Source organism: Pelodiscus sinensis, chromosome 25, assembly GCF_049634645.1.
Source record: "Pelodiscus sinensis isolate JC-2024 chromosome 25, ASM4963464v1, whole genome shotgun sequence".
Taxonomy (NCBI): Eukaryota; Metazoa; Chordata; order Testudines; family Trionychidae; genus Pelodiscus; species Pelodiscus sinensis.
The window spans coordinates 2888022-2911721 of NC_134735.1; the positions used below are offsets into that span (position 1 = coordinate 2888022).

The 23700-nt window shown below is 62.6% G+C and overlaps 1 protein-coding gene across 25 annotated transcripts in view; it reads right to left on the reverse strand.

Moving 5' to 3' along the window:
• The window catches only part of MACF1 (microtubule actin crosslinking factor 1), a 301070-nt gene that overhangs the window by 175242 nt on the left and 102128 nt on the right, over positions 1–23700 (reverse strand). For 14 of the 25 annotated variants that reach the window (XM_075908729.1, XM_075908727.1, XM_075908730.1 and 11 more), the window contains 12 exons: positions 22747–22824; positions 19623–19715; positions 7269–7435; positions 6656–6768; positions 6463–6569; positions 5391–5510; positions 5210–5305; positions 3330–3457; positions 3079–3172; positions 1861–2015; positions 1379–1655; positions 493–621 (listed from right to left, as the gene is read on the reverse strand). In XM_075908729.1, the coding sequence (XP_075764844.1) occupies positions 493–621; positions 1379–1655; positions 1861–2015; positions 3079–3172; positions 3330–3457; positions 5210–5305; positions 5391–5510; positions 6463–6569; positions 6656–6768; positions 7269–7435; positions 19623–19715; positions 22747–22824 (1557 nt within the window). Of the gene's footprint in view, positions 1–492; positions 622–1378; positions 1656–1860; positions 2016–3078; positions 3173–3329; positions 3458–5209; positions 5306–5390; positions 5511–6462; positions 6570–6655; positions 6769–7268; positions 7436–13324; positions 14711–19622; positions 19716–22746; positions 22825–23700 lie in introns of those variants that run through there. The other 11 variants (XM_075908705.1, XM_075908709.1, XM_075908710.1 and 8 more) reach the window with 6 other exon arrangements.

The following is a 23700-nucleotide window of genomic DNA, read 5'->3' on the forward strand; positions in this document are numbered from 1 at the left end:
CCCCCAGCCTGGCCCCCTTCGCCCTTCCCCCCAAACTCCTACCCCTGCCCCTCTTCCTGCCCCCAGCCTGGCCCCTTCCACCAAACTCTCACCCCTCCCCCGCATCCTCCTGCCCCCAACCTGGCCCCCTCCACCAAACTCTCACCCCTCCCCCGCATCCTCCTGCCCCCAGCCTGGCCCCCCTTCCACCAAACTCTCACCACTGCCCCTCTTCCTGGTCCCACTTCACCCATTCCCAACCCCCCACTCCTGCCTCACCCCTCCCTTCTTCTTGTCCCCGCCCCTCCCCCCTCCTCCCAGCACCTCCTGCCCACCGCCGGCAGGTGGGAGGGGGAGCGCTGATCTGTGGGGCAGCCGGGGGGTGCTCGGGATCCCCAATTTCTCTGTCCGGGGGTGCTCCCGCCCCCGAGAGCCCACAGAGACTGCGCCGATGCCACCGAGCCACGGAGACTCCAGTGCCCCAGCTGCGCGACCAGCGCCGGGTGCCCTCACCTCGTACGTCCTGGCCTCCTTCACGCTGGCTCCCAGGCCCTCGACGCTGGCGTGGACCTGCCGCTGCGTCTCCAGCTGAGACTCCACACTCGGCAAGTCGCTGCCCCACTCCGCCCGCTCCAGCTTCATCTGCAACAGAGGCCGCGAGGCCCCGTCAGCCTCCCCTGCCGCTGGATGCGCCTCCGGGAAGTGACCATCCCCGGGCTTGGGCCCACGTCCGAGCTCGCGGGGAGTTCGGGGGCAGCCGGCTTGAGCCCTGGGCTCGTGGCCAACAGGAGTCGTCGTCAGGCTGCACTAGCCTGGGCCCTGCTTTGGAGACAACCTTCCACTGTGCCCTGCGAAGTGCCGGGGAAACCAACCCCCATTCAGGGCAGGAGGGACGTCTCCGCAGAACGAGCGCCTGGAACCAGGTGCGATGGCAGCGCGCCGGGGACGCGAGAGGTTAGCCGGTTAGCATCACCCTAAACGGGGAGGGCTTGCCGGTTCCGGCTCCCTGCCAGGGGGCTGCTCCAGCCCCGCGGGTCCCACCGCGGGCAGGGGCTGCTCCGATTCTTTCTGATTTTTTTTCAGTGCTAACACGTCAGCCTGTAGAGAAGGGGTGGGGCCCCTCAGGCCCGAATGCAGCCACTGGCTTGTCTGGAGCCGGCCCCCGAGGCTCAAGGCTCCCCTCCCAGTACTGGGGAGCCCGGGGGGCTGGAGCGCACAGAATCTACCAGCCTGGCCCCCCCTCTTCTCTGCTGTGTGAGGAGAATGCGGGGACGGGTCTTTCTCCTCCTCAGTCGGGGCCCACGTCTGTGAGGATTTTCTGTGGGTCAGCGGCTCCCGACCCAAAAACCTGCCCCTCCCCCTGCCATAGAGCGGCCCAAAGGCCAGGCCAGGCACCCACCTGCATCTCTTCCACCCACGACAGCAGCTCGTACACGAAGCGGAGGTTGCCTTCGTCTTCGGAGGAGGAGATGGCCAGCAGCTCGGCCCGGGTCATGGGCTTCCGGAACCAGGCGGCCGAGGATGTGTGGGTGCCCTTGCTCAAGGGCTCGGCCTTCCCGCGGGGCAGGGGCAGGGTGGACGGCTGCACCAGCTCCAGGGTGGAGAAGTGCCCCTTCCGGTAGAGGTTGGTGCATTCCAGGCGCAGCGTGACCAGCTCGTCCTGCAGCCGGACGATCCTGGAGCCGAGCGGGGGAGGGAAGAGCCTCGTGGCACATCTGGGCGCCGGCAGACGGCTGGAACGGCACCCGCCCCCCACCACCACCCTGGGTCTGTCCTCTCCCACGGCCCGCGGGAAGGGAGCCCACCGCCCAGGGAGCAAGAGCGGGGCTAAGCCCCCCGGCAGGACCCGCCACCCTCTCCTGCAACAGCGCGGCCCCGCACCTGAACACCAGCTCCTCCAGCTGGTAGTAATTCTCGTCCCGCAGGATCTGCACGTCCACCTGCAGCTGGCGGATGAGCCCCTCGCACTCCAGCAGGTACGCGGCCACGTCCGATTCGTGCCGCACTGCCTGGCCGGACTCCAGGTGAGCCGCGTCCTGCAGCGAGAGGCCAGCGTGACCGGGGGAGGCGGCATCCCCGCTGGACGGGGCGAGACAAGGGGCTGCGTTCTGCTTCAGCCCCCAAAGGACCCAGAGAGCGCGGCCAGAAGGGCCGGTGAGGGGCTTACAGTGCAGCAAGGCAGGCTGGGTTGGACATTAGGGAAAACTTCCCGTCGGGGGGCGACACACTGGAATAAGTTGCCCAGGGAGGTGGTGGAATCCCCATCCCTGGAGATACGTCAGAGCAGGCTGGACAGACGCCGGTCAGGGATGGTCTGGACCAGTGGGTCCCAAACGGAGCTCTGAGGAACCCAGGGGAAGTGAAAGGAAGGGGTCCGCGAGACCCCACTCCCTCCCCCTTAGAGACAGAGGAGACTTTCTCTGCTTCCCCTCAACAACTTTTCCTGCACTTTTTTTTTTGCTCGACAAATTCCCCTTCCCCCCCCACAAGCTGTCGGCTCCTCAAAATTCTGCCAAGTTTAAAAGGGTTCTGTGGCCAAATAAAATTGGGAAACGCTCATGTAGTGGGGCTTGGTCCTGCCGTGGGGGCAGGGGACTGGACTCAATGACCTCTCGAGGGCCCTTCCAGTGCGAGTGTCCTAGGATCATCTTGTCACCTAGACGTGCACCTAGTGGAGCACAAGCCGAAGAACCTCGCCCACTAGCCTGTGCATCAAGCCCATCGCTCCTGCCGGAGCCAGGGCAGCGTCTCTGGGGAAAGCCTCCAGTCTCTGCAGAAAGACTCCCGCTCACATTGCAGCCCTGACTATGGGAAGCTACTTGGGCGCCTTCTCTTGGATACAAAACTCTCCCGACGCGGCAGGCGGGTTTCCCAGACTGAGCCCCTCTCCCAGGCCTTGGCGGAAGCCCCTGCAACTTTGCAACGCCCGTCTGGAAGCGCAGCCAGGCGACCGGGCTCCGGGGCTAGCTGGGATGTGAAATCCCCTTGAGTTCGCTAGCCAGTGCTGTCTGGCCCGGTTAACCGCTGAAGCGGGGAAGTGACGCGGGAGGGAAGGAGGGAGGCCAGGAGGCCAGATGGGGCGGGAACGCCGACACTCACGGCCTGCAGCGTGTTCCTGGCGAGGGTGAGTTTTTCTTCACAGCTCAGAGCACCGTTCTGGATTTTGTTGGCGATCTGGAGCAGCAATTCCAGCCTGTGAGCAGAGAAACCATCAGGCATCGTTCCGGGATTCCCCCGGCCGCCGCCGGGCCCAGCCACCCTGCCCGCCGCCGGGCCCGGCCACCCTGCCCGCCGCCGGGCCCGGCCACCCTGCCCGCCGCCGGGCCCGGCCACCCTGCCCGCCTACCCACCTCTCCACGGCCGGCCGCAGCGACTTCTCCCGCTCCAGCATCTCCACGATCAGCTTGCCCCACTCCTCCTCCACGTCGTTGGGGTGGTAGCCTTGGGGCAGCTTGAGGCGGCCGAATTCAATCCACACCTGGAGAGGCAGCAAGAGACCGGCCTCTCACACCCTGCGCTCGGCACCGCGCCCCCGCTTCCTTGGCAACAGCTCCGCCTGCCCCTACCCTCAGACCCCCTCTCTGAGCCCGCAGGAAGGGGCAAGCGACCCACGGCCGCAAGGTGCCAACTGCGCAGGCCCTGGGGCTGGGCCCCCACAGGGAAAAATCTGAGCAGGCTCGTCCCTAGAAACGTTGGTGCCGTCTGCAATCTCCCATGGGGGGAGGTGGCTCCTCCGTGGGGGTGGCGCTCGGGGCTGGGCGGGAGGAGCAGGGCAGGGAGGCAGAAGGGGGCAGCGAGCCCACGTCCCCACGCCCACCGGCAGTGGGAAGCAAAGCGACGCAGCTGGAACCAGAACACTCCGCTTCCTGCCGCCGCCAGTGAGTGCGGCGGGGGGGGTGGGGACGACCCTGGTGCTGGCGCCAGGCCCCCGGGGGCCATGTCGTTTGGGGGTGGAAGGAGGGCGAGGCAGGAGTGGGGCAGCCAGGGGATGGGGTTGGCTGTGGAGCTGGTGCTGCCCCTTTTGCAGCTGCCTGGAGCACCATGGAATTTGGGGCCCCAGATTTTGCGGTGTCCTTTGCCTAGCGGTAGGGCCGGCCCGGTTGGGGGTGCTGAGAACCCCCCCATTAGCTCCCCAGGCCTCCTCCTCCCTCCCGTGCCTCCTGCCCACCACAGTCAGGGGGCAGGGCCTGTTTGGGAGGCTCGGGGTGTGGGGGGAGCAGCGAGAATGCAGCGTGTTTGGAGAAGGGGACGGGACTGGGCAGGAAGAGGCGGGCGATGGCGGAGCATAAGAACATAGGAACGGCCGTACTGGGTCAGACCAAAGGTCCATCTAGCCCAGTGTCCTGTCTGCCGACAGTGGCCAACACCAGGTGCCCCAGAGAGGGAGGACTGAAGACAATGATCAAGCGATTTGTCTCCTGCCATCCCTCTCCAGCCTCTGACAAACAGAAGCCAAGGACACCATTTTATCCCCTGGCTAATAGCCTTTTATGGACCTAACCTCCATGAAATTATCTAGCTTCTCTTTAAACTCTGTTATAGTCCTAGCCTTCACCGCCTCCTCTGGCGAGGAGTTCCACAGGTTGATTACACGCTGTGTGAAGAAGAACTTTCTTTTATTAGTTTTAAACCTGCTACTCATTAATTTCATTTGGTGTCCTCTAGTTCTTCTATTTAGGGAACTAATAAATAACTTTTCTTTATCCGCCCTCTCCACACCACTCATGATTTTATATCTCTCTATCATATCCCCCCTCAGTCTCCTCTTTTCTAAACTGAAAAGTCCCAGTCGCTTTAACCTCTCCTCATATGGGACCAGTTCCAAACCCCTAATCATTTTAGTTGCCCTTTTCTGAACCCTTTCCAAGGCCAAAATATCTTTTTTGAGGTGAGGAGAGCACATCTGTACACAGTATTCAATGCAAAGCAGCGTGGCAGGTGGGTGGGGCACTGGGAGCAGGTGCGGGAGCAGGGGCTGGGGGTGGGGCGGGGCAGGAGCAGGGTCTGAAGCCACTCCCCCAACACTTTTGAAAGCCGAGGCCCGTGTGCTCGGCGACTGCGGCGGACAGAGCAGCAGCAGCAAACCCAACACCTGCTGGTTCCGCAACGCTGCTTCTGCCAATTCGCCCTCGGGGCTGGTTTTGCGTCTCGGATTCGGAACAAATCCCAGCGGAACGGAGAGCCAGGCTTGCCACCAAGCGCCCCGGCCCGCAGCTCCTCTGGCTCTTACCTCCAGCAGTTTGTACAGCTCCTCGATCCTCCCTTTCTCCTGCTCTTTGGCTGGGATCTCCGTCTCTTTGAAGTGGATGTACTGATTGTACAGCGCCTGCAAGGGGAGACAGCACCATGGGCACCCGGCCTCTGGCCCCGCCGCCCGCGCCGGGCACCAGACACGCCCGCGGGCCCTTTACCTTCAGCTCGACGGGGTTCTGGGGGAAGGAGGCATCTGCCATCAGGAGCGTGTGCTGCTTGATCCAGGGGACCAGGGAGTCCACGCAGCTCTGGTACTCGAGCCACCTCGAATCCACCTCCTGGGGAGAACGGAGCCATTTGAAACGCTAAGACCAGAAGCAGCTCAGAAGGGCGAAGGCTTCGCCCCCCCCATACCCACCCCCTCCGGTGAGGCTGTTTCACAGGCCCAGAGGGGAAAGCAGGACAAGCAGCTGTCTCCAGAGAGGGACCGGGCTGAGAATTCAGTGCCAAGGAGAACAAGGGGACGTGGACGGTGCACGGGAGAGCGAAGGGCAGCCCAACCTCTGTAAGGGACGTGGGCGGTGGCTGAAGGTAGGGCTGGGGGAGACAAGCCCCAGCCCCGCCCTTTTTGTCCAGGCCCCGCCCCCAGCCCCACCCCTTTTGTCCGAGCCCTGCTCCACAGGAGGTGGGGCAGTGTGCAGCCCTAGCCTGCCTGGCTCCAGGGCACGGGGCAGGCCACCTCCAGTCCACCTCTAGCAGGCGGTCTGGGGGCAGAGTGTGGGCAGGGCCAGGCTGGCGGTTTGGCTTTCTTATGGCCCCTGGTAAGAAAGCTGTACATTGCCTCAATGCTGGCCCCGGGGAGGCAAGTAGACATGAGCACCAACCATTGTTCCCCATAAGCTGAGCGCCAGGACATCCTAGGAGAGAGTCCAATGCCGCCCTGCTGACTAACAGAGCACCCACCGCCGGCAGCCTGTGTTTCTATTGGTGGTGCACGTCTCGGTGCACCTAACAAAATTTATTCTGCACATGGATGGAAAAGAGGGAACGCTGGTGCCAACCCACAGTTCTCTCTCCTGATTGCTGTCCCCATGCTGGGTGACCCCTCAATGCTACTACCCAGCCCAAAGCACTGGCTGGGGGTTGTTTGGTTTGGGAGATCTCATCCGCGGTAGCTGGAGAGAAGGCAGAGAACGACCTCACGCCTCCCCCAGTCGCACCGCCAGGGGGTTACAGACCAGCCTTCCCCAGCATCCCGGGCCAGAAGGTGGGAAAAGCCGCCGCTCTTACTATCGCGCTGATCCCTTCTCCTCCCTCGGGGACCTTGGGAAAGGCATCGTAGATGGAAGACACGTAAGTGATCACCGACTTCTCATCTGGAGAGGGGACGTCCACATCTGGGGGCAAAGGAACACAAGTCAGCAGCGTAAGAGCGGGAGAGGCAATTGCCCGCCCAGCGGGACTCACCACCCTCCGCTCTCACCTTCCGCATCCAGCAGCCGGGTGACTCCCAGCTGCTCTGCCACCTCAAAGGCCTGCTCCAGGTTCTCCCGGTTACTCTGTATCTGCACCCGCTCCATGTCCACCAGATCCGGCCTGTAAGACACACAGAGACAGACACCTTCACACAGTGTGTCCCCAGCCACACCCGGCTAATAGGTAGGTCCGTGGAGCCCGAGGGAGAGGGTCCCCCCATGGATCCCCCAGGTGTCGGGCTGAGCCCTGTTCATGCAACTGCAGTTTTGCAATAGGACCCAAAGGGCACATGAGAATTAGGACCAGAAGATCTTCATGTTCAAGGCACGTAAGGCAGAGAGTTTCCTGGGTAGGTCCCTGAACCTGCTCCACTCAGCTCGGTGCTGGGGGTAACAACCTGTTACCTCCTCACCCCACAATGTTACCCCCTTTTCCATCTTCCATGTAGGGCAGGGGGAGTAGAAGCAGGATCCCGCTTAACTGGGATTTTACATCCCTAGAGCCCACCCTCAGGAAGACCTTGGGTTCCAAGGTGCAGGCCATTCAATGCGGAGAGAGAACAAGGAGCCGTAACACCCCCCGTGGCCAGGGCAGACAGCTCAGCTGGCCCCTCTGCCTACCTGTATCGGTGAATGAGCGCATTAAACATCTTCCCGTCGCTCCAGCACGACGAGAAGTTGGTGCATTTCACTCCCACGTAACCCGCGGTCACCTTCTGCGTCCATAGCAGCAGCTTCTCCTTGGCGGACATGTCCCCGGACTCTCCACTGATGTAGATATCGGAGATCTGGAAAGAGACGGGTCTCGCCGGTTACGTGGTACTTTGGAAGCAGGGAGAAGTGGTGCAGATTTCGATTTCTACACATCCACATGGTAAGTGGGGCACCCGGGCTGGCTAGCTAAGTGAACGGCCGTACCGGGAAACCAGTGTCATATGAAAAGTCCAAGCCAGGGGCCGTGTCTCAAGACAGATGGATCAGGTGCGTGGACGCGCTCTAAGTTTACTGTCACAATTGCTAAGGTCCGTGCAGACTGAACACAGGGGGAGGAGGGGCTGGACACATCAGAATAACAGCACCCAACTGCGGAAAGCTTTTCAGAGCAAAGGAAGTCTGATTAAAGGGATATCGTAACCTGGGAGCCTTGGAAGTGACTAATATTGTATCCCAGGGGGCATAAATGGGGAGACCTCAAGTAGGAATAGAGAGCTTATTTGGGTGGCTGCTGCAGAAATCCCCCGTCCAGTTCTAATGACCACAATTCAAGGAGGATGTTGACCAACTGGAGGAGTCCTGCAGCGCCTTAGGGTGTGTCTAGACTACATGGCTCTGAGCAAGGCTTTCGGGAGACTACTATAGCAAGCGCATGACCAATTTATGGCTGACTGTGAGCCAGGGACTGTATTCGCCCCATGGGAGAAGGGGGGAGAATTAAACCCAGCAGGAGGTATTTAAGGCAAATCGCTACGGTTGTAAAGTCTCCAGCGAAGGACCACTTTCTAGGGAAACTCATCTTCTGGCTCAGGGGAGTCTCCAGAAACCAGAAGGAAAGAACCGTGGGCAATGTTCCTTCTAATCTTTTTCCATCCATGTTGCAGACTAAATTTTGTGATGCGCACCAAGGCATGTGTGGATGTGCACTACCAGTAGCAACACATGCCACCGGCTGTGGGCAGCACTGGAATCTCTCCTGAGAGGCCGCACAAGCCCACAGCTTACAGGGAACACTGGCTGTGGGAGGAAACAGCCCACATTTACACTGACTTCATGGCTTTTGCCCTGGTTCCCAATATCAACTTTGAACCCCAGGGAAAAACCTCATAGGGGTGTTTGTAGGACTGACACCGACCAGAGGCCTTGGCTGGAGTTGGGGCTGATCTCTGGTAAGCTCTCTCACAGGAGGGCAGGTTCTTTTACTGTTTTTATGTGAACGTCTCTGTAATGCATCATACAATACTCATTATTGATGGGGACTCATTTAGCTACAACCACTCAAGAGAGAGATTGTGGCGTCATTGCAGATAGTTCTCTGAAAACATCCACTCCGTGTGCAGCAGCAGTTAATAAAGCAAACAGGATGTTAAGAATCATTAAAAATGGATAGAGAATAAGACAGAGAATATCTTATTGCCTCTGTATAAAACCATGGTACGCCCACAGCTTGAATATTGCATACAGGTGTGATCACCTCATCTCAAAAAAGATATATTGGCATGGGAAAAAGTTCAGAAAAGGGCAAAAAAATGATGAGGGGTTTGGAACAGGTCCCATATGAAGAGTGATTAAAAAGACTGGGACTTTTCAGCTTGGAAAAGAGAAGACTAAGGGGGGATAGGATAGAGGTCTATAAAATCATGACTGGTGTGGAAAAAGTGAATAAGGAAAAGTTATTTACTTGCTCCCATAACATAAGAATTAGGGGTCACCAAATGAAATGAATAGGCAGCAGGTTTAAAACAAACCAAAGGAAGTTTTTCTTCACTTAGTGCACAGTCAACCTGTGGAACTCCTCGCCAGAGGATGCAGAGAAGACCAGGACTTTAACAGGGTTCAAAAAAGAGCTAAATAAATTCATGGAGGTTAAGTCCATCAATGACTATTAGCCAGGGTGGGTAGGGATGGTGTCTCTAGCCTCTGTTTGGAAATGGGTGACAGGGAAGGGATCACGAGGGGATTGCCTGTTATGGTCCCTCCCTCTGGGGCATCTGGTGTTGGCCGCTGTCAGCAGACAGGACACTGGGCTGGATGGACTGTTGGTCTGACCCAGTCTGGCCGTTCTGATGTTCTTATGGGTCTTTTTAGGCAGTCTGGCTTGTTAGGGACACCAGAGTAGGTGGGTCTCTACCCAGGAGAGGGGATGGCTAGGAGCCAAACACCTTCGAGGGACCACAAAAGGGGAAACACAACTACGGTTATCGGAAACAGTGAGGACTGTGCTACTTACAGGTAAACGTTAAACAACAGTAACCGTACATCTGAGGGCGTCTCACTCTTCTCTCAGGGTGCATCTACACTTGCTCCCTATCTCGAGTTAGGGATGCAAATGTAGGCAACCAAAATTGCTAATGAAGCGGGGATTTAAATATCCCGTGCTTCATTAGCATAATCTCGCCCGCGCACTATTCTGATCGCCAGCTGATTCGAACCAGGAAATGCGCTCCGGGCCGCGTTCGTTCAAATCAAACCCCTTGGTTCGAATTAATGTTAAAATGAGGCGTAACGTTAGTTCGAACCAAGGGGTTTGATTGGAAGGAACGCCGCCCGGAGCGCACGTCCTGCTTCGAAACAGCTGAGCTCCGAAACAGCACGCGGGCGAGATTATGCTAATGAAGTGCGGGATATTTAAATCCCCGCTGGATTAGCAATTTCGGTCGCCTACATTTGCATCCCTAGCTCGAGATAGGGAGCAAGTGCCTACGTACCCTCAGAAACGTGATTCAGGGAAGCAGAAAGCTCCCCTGAAGGAGAGAAACTGGCTGTGAATTCCCTCTCCCTCGGGCGTACAGCTGGCCCAGGAACGGTGGAGGATGTTTGAGCCGTATTTTACAACAACGCCATTCAGAGCCGGCCTTCGATGACCGGACGGCGACTCTGCACCCGCCAGAGAAAGCGATCCCTGAATGCAGCCCGGCGGGAGAGAACACCGAGCTCCCCCCGGCTCACATCCGGCCAGCCGAGCAGCTTGGACAGCGCCCGCTGGCTCCCGGCTCTGAAGGCAATTTTCTCGGGGGGGGGGGGGGGGAAGGAGAGAGGGGGGGGAGATCTGGAAACACAGGGAGGGAAGGTGCCTGTGGCATGTTCAATGAGACGCTTTGCTCCTGTCCCCGGAGCCCTGCTCAGCTCTGCCGGCCAACGTGGGGCCAGGATCAAACCCTTTTCTGCCGCCGCACGAGGGTCTGCCCGTTCCCCTCTCTCCCACGCTCCGAGCTGGAACGTCCAGCTGCCTCTTTCAAGGTCCCTGGCTGAGAGCCATGGCCAGCTCCTCGCTCGCTGCCGGCCTTCAGGAAGGCTGCTGGAGGGGATCAGCCCCAGCGAAGATTCCCCTTGCAGGGAAGAGACAGGGAGCGGCAAGGGCTAGGAGCAACGGAGCCTCCCTCCCCTCCCCGGCGCTGGGAAGACAGGCAGGCGTGGCAGCAGTTACATCATTGGTATGCCACTGCTCACCTCCCTCTCCGGAGCCTGACACCCACCGCGCAGCGAGCACTGCGCTGTGCCAGCCCTCCCCACCCGCCAGCTTTGGCTTTCCCTCCTCCGGACCCAGAGCAGGGACGGCCACACAGCACCAGGCTGCCACGTCGACGTACTTGCATGACCCACGGCCACGGCGCCACGCCCCTCGGGTACCACTTGAGCAAGCCCCACCATGGCTCAGCCCCGGGCACTCGGTTTTTGCCTGCCCACTCCCCAGGCTGGACGAAGGGACGGGGAGGCGGCGAGAGCCGCGGGATCCCCACGTGTCCCCTCCATGAGATGGACACGCCGCTGACCCATCACGCCAGAGCTGACACCAATTAGCCGAGGGCCCTACATAAAACTGGCCCCAACCTTTTCATCACCCTGACCTCTGACCCCTGCCATTGTCCTAGCCTCCAGAGAGGCCCTGTGCCCAGCCAGCTGCGGCAGATTCACATTGTTTTAAGACCTTTCAAACGGCAGCAAAGGGGTTACTTAAGGGCCGGCCTTCCTTCCCCCACAAGCATTGCCGGCGCCCTAGAGAGGGAGGGCGGCACCTCCTCCTCCTTGGCAAGCCGGCTCCTGGGATAAAGGAACCCGGGAGAGACGCCGAAGCGCAGCAGCGTACACGCCCCAGCTCACAAAGTCCCTCTGGTGCTTTTTTAAGGGCCGACCGCTCTTATCAGGCCAGCGGGGGAGTGTGAGCACAGAGCCGCCTTCCCGGCACATCAAGGGAACGGCCTTGGCCCAACGAACCAAACTATTCAGCCCCAAGGTCCTTTCCCTCCCAGGCCAGGCCCCGACTGCACTGGGAATCTGCAGCGAGGTCCTGGTGCCTCCGGAGGCAGGGGAAGCCCTTCCACGCCCCAGGCGGCAGAGAACAGTTGTCTCCTGCCAAACAACTCCCAAAACTAATGCAGCATCCTCCGGCCACCCACAGCCCCACCGGCCTTCGGCCACCCACCGGCCTCCGGCCACTCACAGCCCCACCAGCCTCCGGCCACCCACCGGCCTCTGGCCACTCACAGCCCCCGGCCACCCACAGCCCCACCGGCCTTCGGCCACTCACAGCCCCCGGCCACCCACTGCCCCACCGGCCACAAACCCAAACTACAGGGGGACAATTTCCCGGTTGCCAAAGCAGAACACAGAGCGACCAGCCTCTTCCAGCAGCCCCCGCGGTATCACCCGGGCCTCAAGCCAAAAACCAAGCAGCTATTCAGTTCACCCTTCCCAGGCCAAAATGCGTCCCAGGATCCAACACTCGCCAAGGCCCGCCGAGGCACAGCACTCCCTCCGCTAACTCCGTGTGCCTTCCCCTGGACCATCAGCAGCGTTGCTGCACCAGGACCGGATGCTGTCGCCCAAGAGGGATCCGGGAGTAGCGGAGTTCACTGGAGGTTGCTTTTCCCTTTGCAAACACGCAGGTTTGACAGGACACCTGTAACACCGGCTGCCTCCCGCTCGCCGCTGACTTACGATGCGGCCGTTAGTCTCCCTGGGAACTGCTCACTGCCTTGCCACGCTGCAGGTCTGAGGCCGAACCCGGGGGCGCCTCCTGCCCTTTCACCCCCGTCCCCTCTGCTTGCTAGGCTCTGCCAAGCTCTGAGCCCTTCCCAGCCCGCAGAGCGACAGCCAGCAAAAGTACTCAGTAAGTCACCAGCAAGGCCAGTTTCCAACCCCCGTGACAGACAGACAGACAGACAGACACACACACACACACAGACAGACACACACACACACAGAGACAGACACACACACACACACACAGAGACAGACACACACACACACACACACGCTGGTAAATGCTCGCAACTGCTGCGCAAAGCAAGGACCTCACTCCTGCGTCCTCGCCCCGTCCGGCTGCAACGTGTCCATTGGGGGGATCCCACGCTGCTCTTCCCCCCGTTTCGGATTAGTGCCCACATTTTACAGGGCTCCGGGAAAGGCGGGCCGGAGAGGGGGGAGCAGGCGCGGCCCCCACGTGCCGGACCGGATGGAACGTGCCGGGAGCAGCCCCTTGGCCAGGGTGAACACGCCAGCTAGAGCCGGCGCTTCTTGAGTGACGCCGCGGGCCGTTACCCTGCCGCCACAGGCAGCCGCACGTCGGGGGCTGCGCCCGCTCCCTGCCTGCGCACCGGGCAGAGGCAGCGAAGCCCAGACAGGGCCGGTCTGTGAGCAAACAGCCTGCGTGCTCCCCGCTCGCCTTCTCTGAGGCTGCTGACAGACCTCCACGCACATGACACCGGGGGGGGGAGCATGCAGCTCCTCCGGGTGCAGACGGCTGCTTCTTTGGGAGCATCCTGACTCCGACTGAACCTGCCGCGGCCCCGGATGTGGCTGCAACTCTCAGCGCCAGACCCGGGGCTCCGCGGACAGGAGGCAATGGGGAAGCGAGTTCTCGGGGTGCCGGAGGGTGGGTGTGGATCCCGGATATTCAAGACAGCAGCGTCCCCCCACCCCGCCTCTGAGGGATGGCTCGGCAAATGCCCATGAGCACTGACCTTTCCTGCGCAAGGCTCCCCAGCCTGCTGCACCCCGCCCCTCGGAACCAAGCTGGCCGGCTCTGCAGGGAGCGAGCAGCCACCTTCCACGATGGACCCCGAGATGCGACCGGCTGCGGCGTCCCCGTCGCTCCCGTATCCCGAGGAGCGCTGGGCCATGCTGGGGGTCGGCTCACTGAAGGAAGAGTCGCTCTGAGAGGCAGGCAGCTTGGGCCCAGGCCGAGTCCTGGGGCCCTCTCCCGCCCGGAGGGCAGGTTTCTCACGTGACAGTGACGGCCTCAGGGGCTTCTCAAAGCCGTGGGTTTCCCCCTGGTCCACCATGGGCGACGGCGTGGACAGCTCGGAGACGGTGCCGGGCTCCACGCACCACGATCCGGTCCCCGTGGCACTCGAAAGACTTTCATTCCCTTCCGCTGTATCCCAGGCCCCTGGGCACCTGCCAGCGTCCACCAGGGCTGCAGACTCCTCCGGCCCTCGCCTGCCCGGTGGCGCCTCTCTAGCGCCCACATTCCACCTGGCCACAAGCCCGCCCCCGTCCCGTCTCTCGCCGTCTTTGCCCGCCGTCTCCTTCTGCAGAGGCAACAGCACCGCCCGGCGCCTGCCCGCCCCGGTGCTTCGAAACTCCACCCGCCGGCTCACCGCCTTCTGGCAGTTCTGCTCCGCGGGGTTGTCCAGCAGGCGGGCGATGACGGTGGTACCTTCCTCCGGGGAATCCCGGCTGCCCCCAGAACCCGAGGGCCAGGGCTCCAGCACCAGGTGAGCCTTCTGGATTTCCCCTTGGAATCGCTCCTTCACCTGCACCAGGAGGCCGGGAGGCGGGGCCTCTGCACCGGAGCTGGCATGAGGCTCCGTGGGCTGCGAAGTGTCTTGCTGCAGGGTCTTGGCCGGTTCCTCTCCTCCCTCCTGCTGAGGAGAGACTCTGAACTTCTCCAGCGCCTCGTCATCTCCAGTAATCTCCATGCCAGGCAAGGGATTTGCCTGGGGCTCCGCTCTCTTCTTCCCCCACCGCTTCCGCTTAAAGCGAACCCTTTTGGGGGGGGACAGAGGAGCCCTCCCTGGCCCGGCAGCTGGTTCTTTCGGCTCCTTAACACACCCCAAAGAATTCCCCATCTCCTCCGAGCCGAACACGCCAGCGATAACGCAGCTCGGCTGGAGCCAGGCTCCTGGAGAAATCCCGACTTCCCCTTCATCGGCTTAGCGGCACGACTGCAAACCCGCAGCACTGCGGGCAATCCCCCATATTCTCTCTCTCGCCCGCGCACCCAGCCACACACGGAGTCCCTCGCAGCCGCTGCCGCTCCAGACAGCCATCTTACAGCCCCGGCGCTGCGACGAGACACTCTCAAAGCATCTCACTGCAGTTCAGAAATCACTTGACCTAAAAGCAGACAGAGACCGGATTGGCTGCCGCTGTCTCTCTCCGAATATGAGGTAATTGGAGCACTGCCCTCGGTAACGCAAGCAGAAAGCCAGAGCCAGACAGAGACCGGGAGACGGAGGGGGAGGGAAAGGCGGGTGGGAAGTCAGAAAAGGGGAGGCTGAGCAAAGGTAGCATAAAGAAAAGGGCGGGGAGGAGACGGAAGGCGGGGAGGAGACGAGAGGCTCTGCGTGCAGACAAACGGCAAAGCCCCCGGCCGGCACCGGCCCTCACAGAAACCGATTCCGGCAGGCCCCGGGCAGGGAGCTGCGGAGGGGCTGCTCCTGCCTGACGTCTCTATCCCTGACTGCCGTCAACCAGGCCGGCAGAGCCCCACGCTGGCTAAGGGCCGGCGGCGGTCCCGCCCAGCCCAGTGCAGGAGCATGTGGGGGGCTGGAGCAGTTTGTGCTGGGGGGAGAGGTGCCGAGAGCCCCTCAACCACGTTCATAAACTGTCATGGAAACCACGTTCAGCCAGCACCCCCGGGCCCAGCACCCCCGGGGGCACACGGCCGGGGCGGCGCCTCCCCCAAGGGGAACCATCCTTATCGCTGCTGGGGCCAGGCGGCGAGTCCGGAGCAGCCCGGAGTCCTGCGCCTTAGCGATTTCGTTTGGCCAGACGCTTCCGTGGGCCGAACCGCGAGCCGAAGGGGGCTCCGGCCCACGAACGCCGCTGCCCAAATCGACGTGTTCGTCTTTACGGTGCCCCAGACTGCCCCTTGTTGCCCTCCGCCCCCCCCCCCCCCGGAAACAGGCTCTCTGGCGCCTTTAGCGAAGCGTCGTCTCCAGGGGCTGTGAGGCAGGGTCAGGGGCACGCGCCCCAGCGTGACTGCAGGGGGGGGTATGGACAGGCAGCCGGTTACCTAGTCAGCATCACCGTTACTGGGTCCCAGTGAGTGGCCACCAGCCACCAGCCCCAAGTGCAGGGGGGCCAGGAGTGGGGTCCCGCTTAATCAGTGAACTGGTTAAACTGAAGGTTTAACTCAGGGGTGGGGAACCTAAGGCCTGGAGGCCGGATCCGACCCTTGAGGCTCAGGGCTCCCCACATTCTGGTGTGTGAGGGGAACAAGGGGAGCGTCTCTCTCACTTGCGTGTGGCCCCCCCCACTGATTTTTCTGTGGGTCAGTGCCCTCCCCCCAGCCCGCCCCAGGTTAACTGATTAACCGGGATTTTACATCCCTATTGCTGGCGCCATGTGCACTTAGCACCCCCCTCGCCCCCTCTTCCTGCACCCCAAGACAAACGCCAGCCCTTTGCCCTGCACTGCTACGGCGAGGTCACCCCAGCACCCTTCCACCCTCGGAGAGCCCCGCACAGCTCAGCTTCTGCCCCCCTCCTATGGGCACTTTGGGACTAAACCCAGCCCTCCCCCACCCCGAGAGCGGGGGTTTGGCCAGCCCCCTGCCGTCCCCTCCCCTGCTGAGAGTGGGGGTTTGGCTGGGCCGGGCCAGGGAGCTCTGACCGCTCCACCCTTCCTTACAGCGAGGTGCACCCCACGCGCCTGCCGGCCAAAGAGCCCCCAGGGCACAGCAGCACACGGCTCCACAGCCAGCTGCAGCCCGCCAAAGCCCGGCACCCCAGCCCCCAGGGCTGCCCCCACCGTGCCCCTGGAAGGAGGGTTCACTGGCTCCCTGCCAAGCCTCCCCACCGCCAACACGGGCCCTGTGCAGCGGAGACAACGGGCAAAACCTGAGCTGCCGGCCCCCACCTCCTGCGCTGGGCTGGCCCCAGCCCCGCCGCCCACGGGGAGACAGGGCCGGAGTGCAGAGCCCATCCCAGAAGCTCCCAGCGCGGGACCCTCCCCGGGTTCCCACCCGGCGCGCGGGACGGTGACCGAGGGGTTCGCTGCGGCGCTCCATCCCCAGAGGGAATCTCCAGATTCCAGGCCCACAGGGAGCACATAGAGCCGGCCGAACCCCGGGGCTTTCGGGGTCGGGAGGGTCCCACACCCTGACGGTGGAGTGAGGGAGCCTGGAAGGGCTACGGGCAGCACCCACGCCCATAGGCCTGGCTCCGACCTGCAGCCCGCTCCCTTGGAAACCAGGCCCCTCCATCAGGCAGGGCAGCAGCACCACCTAGCGGCCCCGAGAGGCCGGAGCAAGCCTGCAAAGCAGGACCCGAGCGGGAGGTTTTTCTGGGGGGGCTTTTTATTCTCGCACCCAGTTGGCCCCTCGCTTTGGGGGGTCCAGGAAGCAGGGGGAGGCGGTGGCCCCCTCCAGACAAGGGCAGCTCGTTCGCTTTCTACCTCGGGCACGAATTCGCTCCTGTTTCTCGATGCCAGCGTGAACGCCGGGCCCTCACGCCGGAGGCAGAAATAACAGTGGCCCCACCGACCCCGTCTCCCATGCCAGCAAGTGCTACCAGGCTGCTCCGGGCCTGCGCGACGCTGAGGGCTCGCAAGCCCCGCCGCGTTCGCAGCGGGAGAGTCTCGCCGACAGAGCGAGGCCCGAGCGTATGGACACGCTCCTGCAGCCAACGCAGGCCGTGCAAATCTGCCTCCATAGAGGTGGGGGAACACCCCCGAGTGCGGGTTCAAGTGCCACGGGTGAAGCAACACGAGCCGGAGGGGAAGAGGTTCAAACCGTCAGCTGTGGCCGGGGACCCCGGTGGCGTCTAGCTGGGGAGGCGTGCGAACCCCTCACACGTCGCAAAGACCAGTCCCGCCGGCGGCCCTTCTCCGTCTTCCCAGCGAACAGGGAGGGGGGGGCGTGCTGAGCAGAATAGGGATGTTCGATATCGGTTAATCAAATAGTCAAGTCACCTCAGGAATTCTTACGGGTGACTCGACTATTCGATAGTCCCCAGGGAGGGTCGGCATCCAGGGACCTCCGGCCTCACTCTTGGGGAGCCCCCGGCCACCCCACACTGCTGCCTCTGTATCAGAGGCAGCAGCGTGGGCTGCCAAGCGGGAGCTGGCCTGTGAGGGGAGGGGGTTTAAAAACCAGCTCCCCGCGCTGCTGCCTCTGATACTGAGCCAGGGGGGCTGAGCTCCTGGACCCAGAGTAAGCCAGGACTGAGCCAGGCTGCCTGGCTCCTCATGCACTTTAAATGCAGAGTCTCGGCGGGGGTAGGTCCTGGACCCCGGGCGAGCCAGGCCTGAGCCAGGCTGCTGGCCAGCCTGCTAAAAATTGCACTGGCGGAGGGAGGGGAAAATGTGCGGAGTCCACAGCATTAGCCTATACGCTTTGCTTGTCGGTTAATCAACTCACTGCTACGCCCTAGACCAGAAAGCTGGCAACAGAAACGTGTGCGGCTGCTCCAGCTCCACCAGCCAGGATGGCTGCACCCGGAACATGGCAGCAGGATTTTTCACTAGTAACTAGCGACTGCTGGCTGGGTAAGAGCCGAGGCCGACGCCTTCCAAGGGGCTTAGAGAGGTCGGACCCCCCAGCATAAGAAACCATCAACGGGCCTGGGGTGCAGGAAGCACCGAGCACCTGCTCTCTGACAATCCAGCCCCCTTGAAGACGTCTCCGCTGAAGCCCCCCAAATCACTCCTCCCCTTCCAGAGCGCTAGCTAGGAGTCGCGCGGCCGCGTTCGCTGAGCGGAGCAGTTCCCAGGAATTTGTTCACATGGGCACGGAGCGGGCAGGGGTCTGACGTCGCCCCTGCAGCCAGGCACGAGGGGTCTCCCGAGAGGGGCACAAGCAGACACACGCACTGAAAGAGGCAGGCACTGGCATGGACAAGGAAGGTGGGTAACGTACAAAGTGGCGTTAATTCCGCATCAATAGACAGCCTTTGGCTTCCACCCATGGCGGCAGCAGGGACCCAACCGGCACCAACACGCTGGGCCTGGAGCTCTGCCCAGGCTTAGCACCCAACCAAACAAGACGCCAGCCACAAGAGGACCAACATCCCCATCTACACCCGCAGGCAGAAATGCAGAAAGTAGCCACGTCCGCGACCCCAAGGGGCCTCTTCATCTCCCTTGTAACCGTTTCTGACAATGCCTTGAGCACGCGCCCACTTCAAATCTCCCTCCTTGTCATCCAATGAGCTCACGTCATCCTTCAATCAAAACCGACGGGGTGTGGCCTTGGAACGGAACGGGTGGGGGGGGGGAGACTCCATTTAAAGCAGCAAACTCTTGTGGGCTGACGGACCCCTTGCAGAGGCGAGGCACCTGCGAGATCGGATCTGTCTGGGGGCGCTGGACGATGCAAAACACACTGGGGGGGAGGGGCCTGGGACTGGGACCGTGTCGGGGTCACGGCAGGTGACAACCACTGGAGTTTGCTGCAGCTAGACACAGCCCCTCCAGACACGCCCTGCACACTGCTGGTGAGGGGCCGGGCCGGGCACTAAAGCAGCAAAGCACTGCCAGCACCCAAGGGTGCAGGGCAGGTAGGGACCCAACTGGACTGCACCCCGGAACGTCGCCATCGCCCGCTCCCCCGCCCAGGCCCGGCCAAAGAGTTTGCAGGGCCTGAGGCAGCGTGGCTGAGTCGCACGGCCCCCAGTCGGGGCGGCAAGTGAGCGGCCGGGTGGGCGGGAACTGGGCGGCGCGGGGCCCAAGGCAACCGCCTCGCTCGCCTTGCCCAAAGGCCGGGCCTGCCCCCGCGCCCATCTCCAAAGTGACTCTTCTCTCCCTGCTCAGTGCCCCGAGGGCTCCGCTGTCCAGCTCAGCTGAGCAAACAGCCACGGCCAGTCGCGGGGCCAGCCCGCACAGGGGCCGCCATTAATGGCTTAATTACGGAAACCGTCACAGAGGGGCGTTGGTACGCTCGGCCGGCCGGCTCTCCGGGACACGGCTCTATCGGTGACTCCTGCAGCCCACGGCGCTGCCTTTCAACACAGGCACGTGCCCCAGGCAGACACCAGAGCCCGGGAACCCAATACGCCCTCCACCCCAGCCCTCTGCAACCTGCCCCGCCCCTACCTGGAAGTGGAGAATAATGGTCCATATGAGGCCCAGGGTGAGCTTGGGGTTGCCGTCTGTAATGTCGTCATTGCGAATGTTCACCAGCTTGACCTGCAGGGAAGCACCAGAGGCTGTCACCACGTCCCATCGGATGCTGCACCAGACTTCTCTCTAAGCGTGTCCCCTCCCCCCCCCCGCACCCGTCAGATGCTCCCAGCAGGTGCAAGCTCCTGGCCGGAGTACGGCCCGGCCCGGGGCTCCCAGGCTCCAGCTGTCTCTTCCCAGCCCTGCCACCGAGCCGCTGCGTGACGAGCAGCAAACGCCATCGGTGCCTCTTATGCAAAAGGAGGCTGTAAGGAGCCGTGCGTCCGCTCCCTAGCGCCCTCCGCCAGGGGCCGCCAGGTGCTTCCCCTGCATCGGCTGGTCCCGGCTGTAGGAAGCGCCCCCGCCCCAGGCCCTCGTGCAGAATTTAAAAGCTACCGAGCCCAGCACGGTCGACCCCACCTGCACCGGCTCAGGAATGAAGCCTCAGCTCCCCACCCCCGCGAGAGCCAGAGGGGAAGTGCCTTGTTCATGGGCACACGGGAAGCTTGTGGCACAGCCAGGCCCGCTGATGGGGGCGGAGAGGGGGGACAACTGCCCCTGGGGCTCCTGGCCACCCCCAGTGCTACCACAGCAGTGGCCAGAGCTCCGGGCCCTTGAAATCTCCGCTGGAGCACTGGCGGGTCTTCTCCGCCCACCCCCAAACTCTGCCCCTTTGACGTCGCAGGGCATGGCTAGGAGGGCATTCTGGGTAAGACGTGGCCCAGCATGCACTCTGCTGGGATGCTCTAGCCAGGGCCTTACCCGATTCATGGTCCCCACAGTCACTGGATTTTTAAATGGTGAGTTTCATGATTTCAGCTATTTACATCAGAAATGTCACGGTCCGGTAGCTGATGGGGTCCTGACCCAAACAGGAGCGGTGTGGGGGTCCCGAGGTTATTGGGGGGGGTTGCAGTACTGCTACCTGTAGTTCTGTACAGCTGCTGGCAGCAGCATGGCCTTCAGAGCCGGGCCGCTGCTCTCGGCCAGGAATCAAGCAGAGCCGACACTGGCAGCAGCAGCGCAGGAGGAGGGACGGGGATACGGAATTGCCAGAATACTTCAGCGCTGCTGCCCGGGGAGCGGGGACCCGCAGCTGCCACTCCCTGGCCACCCAGCTCCGAAAGCAGCAGTACAGAAGTACGGGCAACATGGGCATGGAATTGGCACCCTTACTTCTGCGCCGCTGCTGCCCTCAGACCTGGGCGTCCGGCCAGTATTCCCAGCCCTGCTCTCCAGCCGCCCAGCGCAGAGGTAAGGGTGGCAGTACTGCCTAAGACACCCTTGTGATCCCCTGCAACTCCCTCTGGGGCCAGGACCCCCGGTTGAGGAGCGCTGGTCTCCCCCTTGAGCTCTGTATAACACAAGGTAAAACACGCAAAAGGCCAGATGTCCCGGGAGGACCCCAGACGTCTGCGCTGCGCTTTGCAGGGTAGCGCCCTAGTTCAGCACTTCCGAGGGGCACGGTGGGGCGCGGGCGTGTGGAGACTGGAACCATCTCAGCATCTCAACCACCACGCGGGCCTTCAAGTTGCACGGCTTCCCTAGGGAAGGGGACGTGGGCAGATGGACCCCGGGTCCCTTCGGCCAGCCAGAGGAGTAACTCTCTGCTGTGGCACAGCCGGTACCATTCGGCAGGAGCGTGTCCTGCCTGAGGACTGACCGAAAAGGCAGAACTGGAGACCAGCTCTGTGAGCAGCAGATGTTTCACCAGCAGACAGGAGGAACCGCTGGAAAAATCCCCCTGCTGAGGGGCTGAGTTCTGGCTGGTTATAAGGAGGACCCCCGACACCCGCCTGGGGACACGGACCCCCCTTACACCCGCCTGGGGGACACGGACCCCCCCCCCGACACCCGCCTGGGGGACACGGACCCCCCCCCCCCGACACCCGCCTGGGGGACACGGACCCCCCCCCCGACACCCGCCTGGGGGACATGCCCAACAAGGACTAGGTGGACCTCGTACAGGCCCAGCAATTTCTGCTGAGCAGGGGAGACCCACATAATACAGGAAGGCACCTCCTTGGTCCAAGGTGGGGAACCTACACCCTGGGGGCCATCTGGTCCCCAGCCTGTGTGAATCTGGCCCCCAAGGCTGGGGGCTTCCCCCCAGCATCAGGGAGCCAGTGCTGGTGCTCTAGCCCTGCAGCCCCCTCCTGTCCTCCTGCAGCCTCCCTCCCTCCCAGCCCTCCCACCCTCAGCCCGCTCCTGCGCTCCACCCCCTCCCCAGACCCACCAACCCACTCCCGCACCCTCCTTCCTGCCCAGACCCCCCATCCCAAGCCTGCTTCCAGCAGCCCCTTCCTACACATGTAACTCCTCCTTTTGGCCCTACCCCAGTGCGTAGGGGGCCACAAAATCAACTAGAGCCCCCCCCCCCCGGCTGTGAAGTGCTAGGGAACGTGGGGAGCGTCCGTTTGTGTTTTCTGGAGTCGGTGCAGTTTTTGGTTTTGGGGGGTTTTTTTGCTTTTCACTTTTGTGCAGCCCCCGGCTCCCCCCCCATCCTAGGCCACGTGATCCAGTCCCCAGTTATCTCAGGCAGCCCCGACATAAAACTCCCCGAGGCCCTGGGACGCCGTTCGAGTCCTGCAACGGCGAGAAAGCTACTCCCGGCCAGCTCCTACCCACCTGCTCCTGCCCCGGAGTACCGGTAGCGCTCTCATGCAGGCGGGGCGTACACCGCGCCCTGAGCCGGCCCAGGCCAGGTTTTTGGGACACAGGAGCCCGCGGGAGGGGGGAGGGGGGTTAAGGGGCTGGTTCCAGCTGAGACACTTGCCAGTGCTTCCTGGAAAGAGTCCTAACTCCTCCTTTGGATGGCCCATCTCCCGGCCGGGCGCCTGGCCCCGAGCCCTCGCAGCCCGGGTGTTCTCTGCAGGGCTGGCACTGACTGGCCCCCAGATGCCCGGTGGTGGGCCCAGCCCGGAACGGGTGGTGCTCTGTTACACCCACACGGCACTGGCCACAAGGGCTATCGGGGCCCACCCGCGGGTGCCCGGGGAGGCCGTCGGAACGAGTTCCAAGCCGGAAGGCGACCGGGGAGCACGGGCCCGGCTCTTACCTGTCGCTGCTTCAGGAAGTCCAGCGCGATCTGCACGTTCTGCAGCCTGTGGAAACGCATCCGGCCCTTCTCACGGGGCTGCAACACAGAGGCAGCGCGTCAGTCCGGCCCGCCCCCGGCAGCAGCGCCAGCGCCAGCCCTTCCCCCGGGCGCACGTGCCGCCCCCCCGCCGGAATTATCCGAACACGGAGACCCTCCCGCGCCCGCTCGCTTGGCTCCAGGCACCACCCTAGTCACGTTCCCTCTGGGGTCTGACAGGCCACAGCGTAACAGGCTGCCGCCGGGGTCAAAGGGGTAACTGCACAGGGGCCTGGCGTTTCCAAGGGGCCCGGAGACCTGGCCCCTGCTACTGCGGCTGTGGGGGCAGCTGGAGCCCCGGGCCCCTTTGAATTGCCACGAGACCTGCAGCTCGGGATGGGGTGGGGAGGGGCCCAGCGCCGTGCTCCGGGAGTGCTAGGGACTGACTGCCCTCGGCTCCGCCCTGCCCGAGGCTCCACCCCTTCCAAGGGCATGGAGCTGGGCCCCCCACACACGTTGCCCCCAGGCCTGCAGTGGCTGTCGGGCCTGCTGTGCGTCACCTACGACAAGGGCCGTCCCCTGCTGACCGCTGAGCTACAGAGCAGGGGACAATTCGTTCCCAGAGAGTCGCCTCACAGGCAAAGGCAGAGCCTAGAAAGACGCAGCTCCCGAAGACTCCTGGGTACAGCGAACGCCCTTCACCCACATGCGCCCGTCTCTCCTGCTCAGACGCTGCTGTGGCCTCTTGCCTCCTTCTGGCTGCTTAACACCGCCCTGTTCTACGCAGAGGGGCCCTCAACAGCCCACAGATCCGCCGGGCCAGGGCGTGGAGACTGGAAACTCTCTAATATTTGTCCCCAGCGCCCAGCACATCCGTAGACCCATGGTCCCGACCACAGACACCGACTTGGCCACCCTACGTCCAGCCTCGAAAGT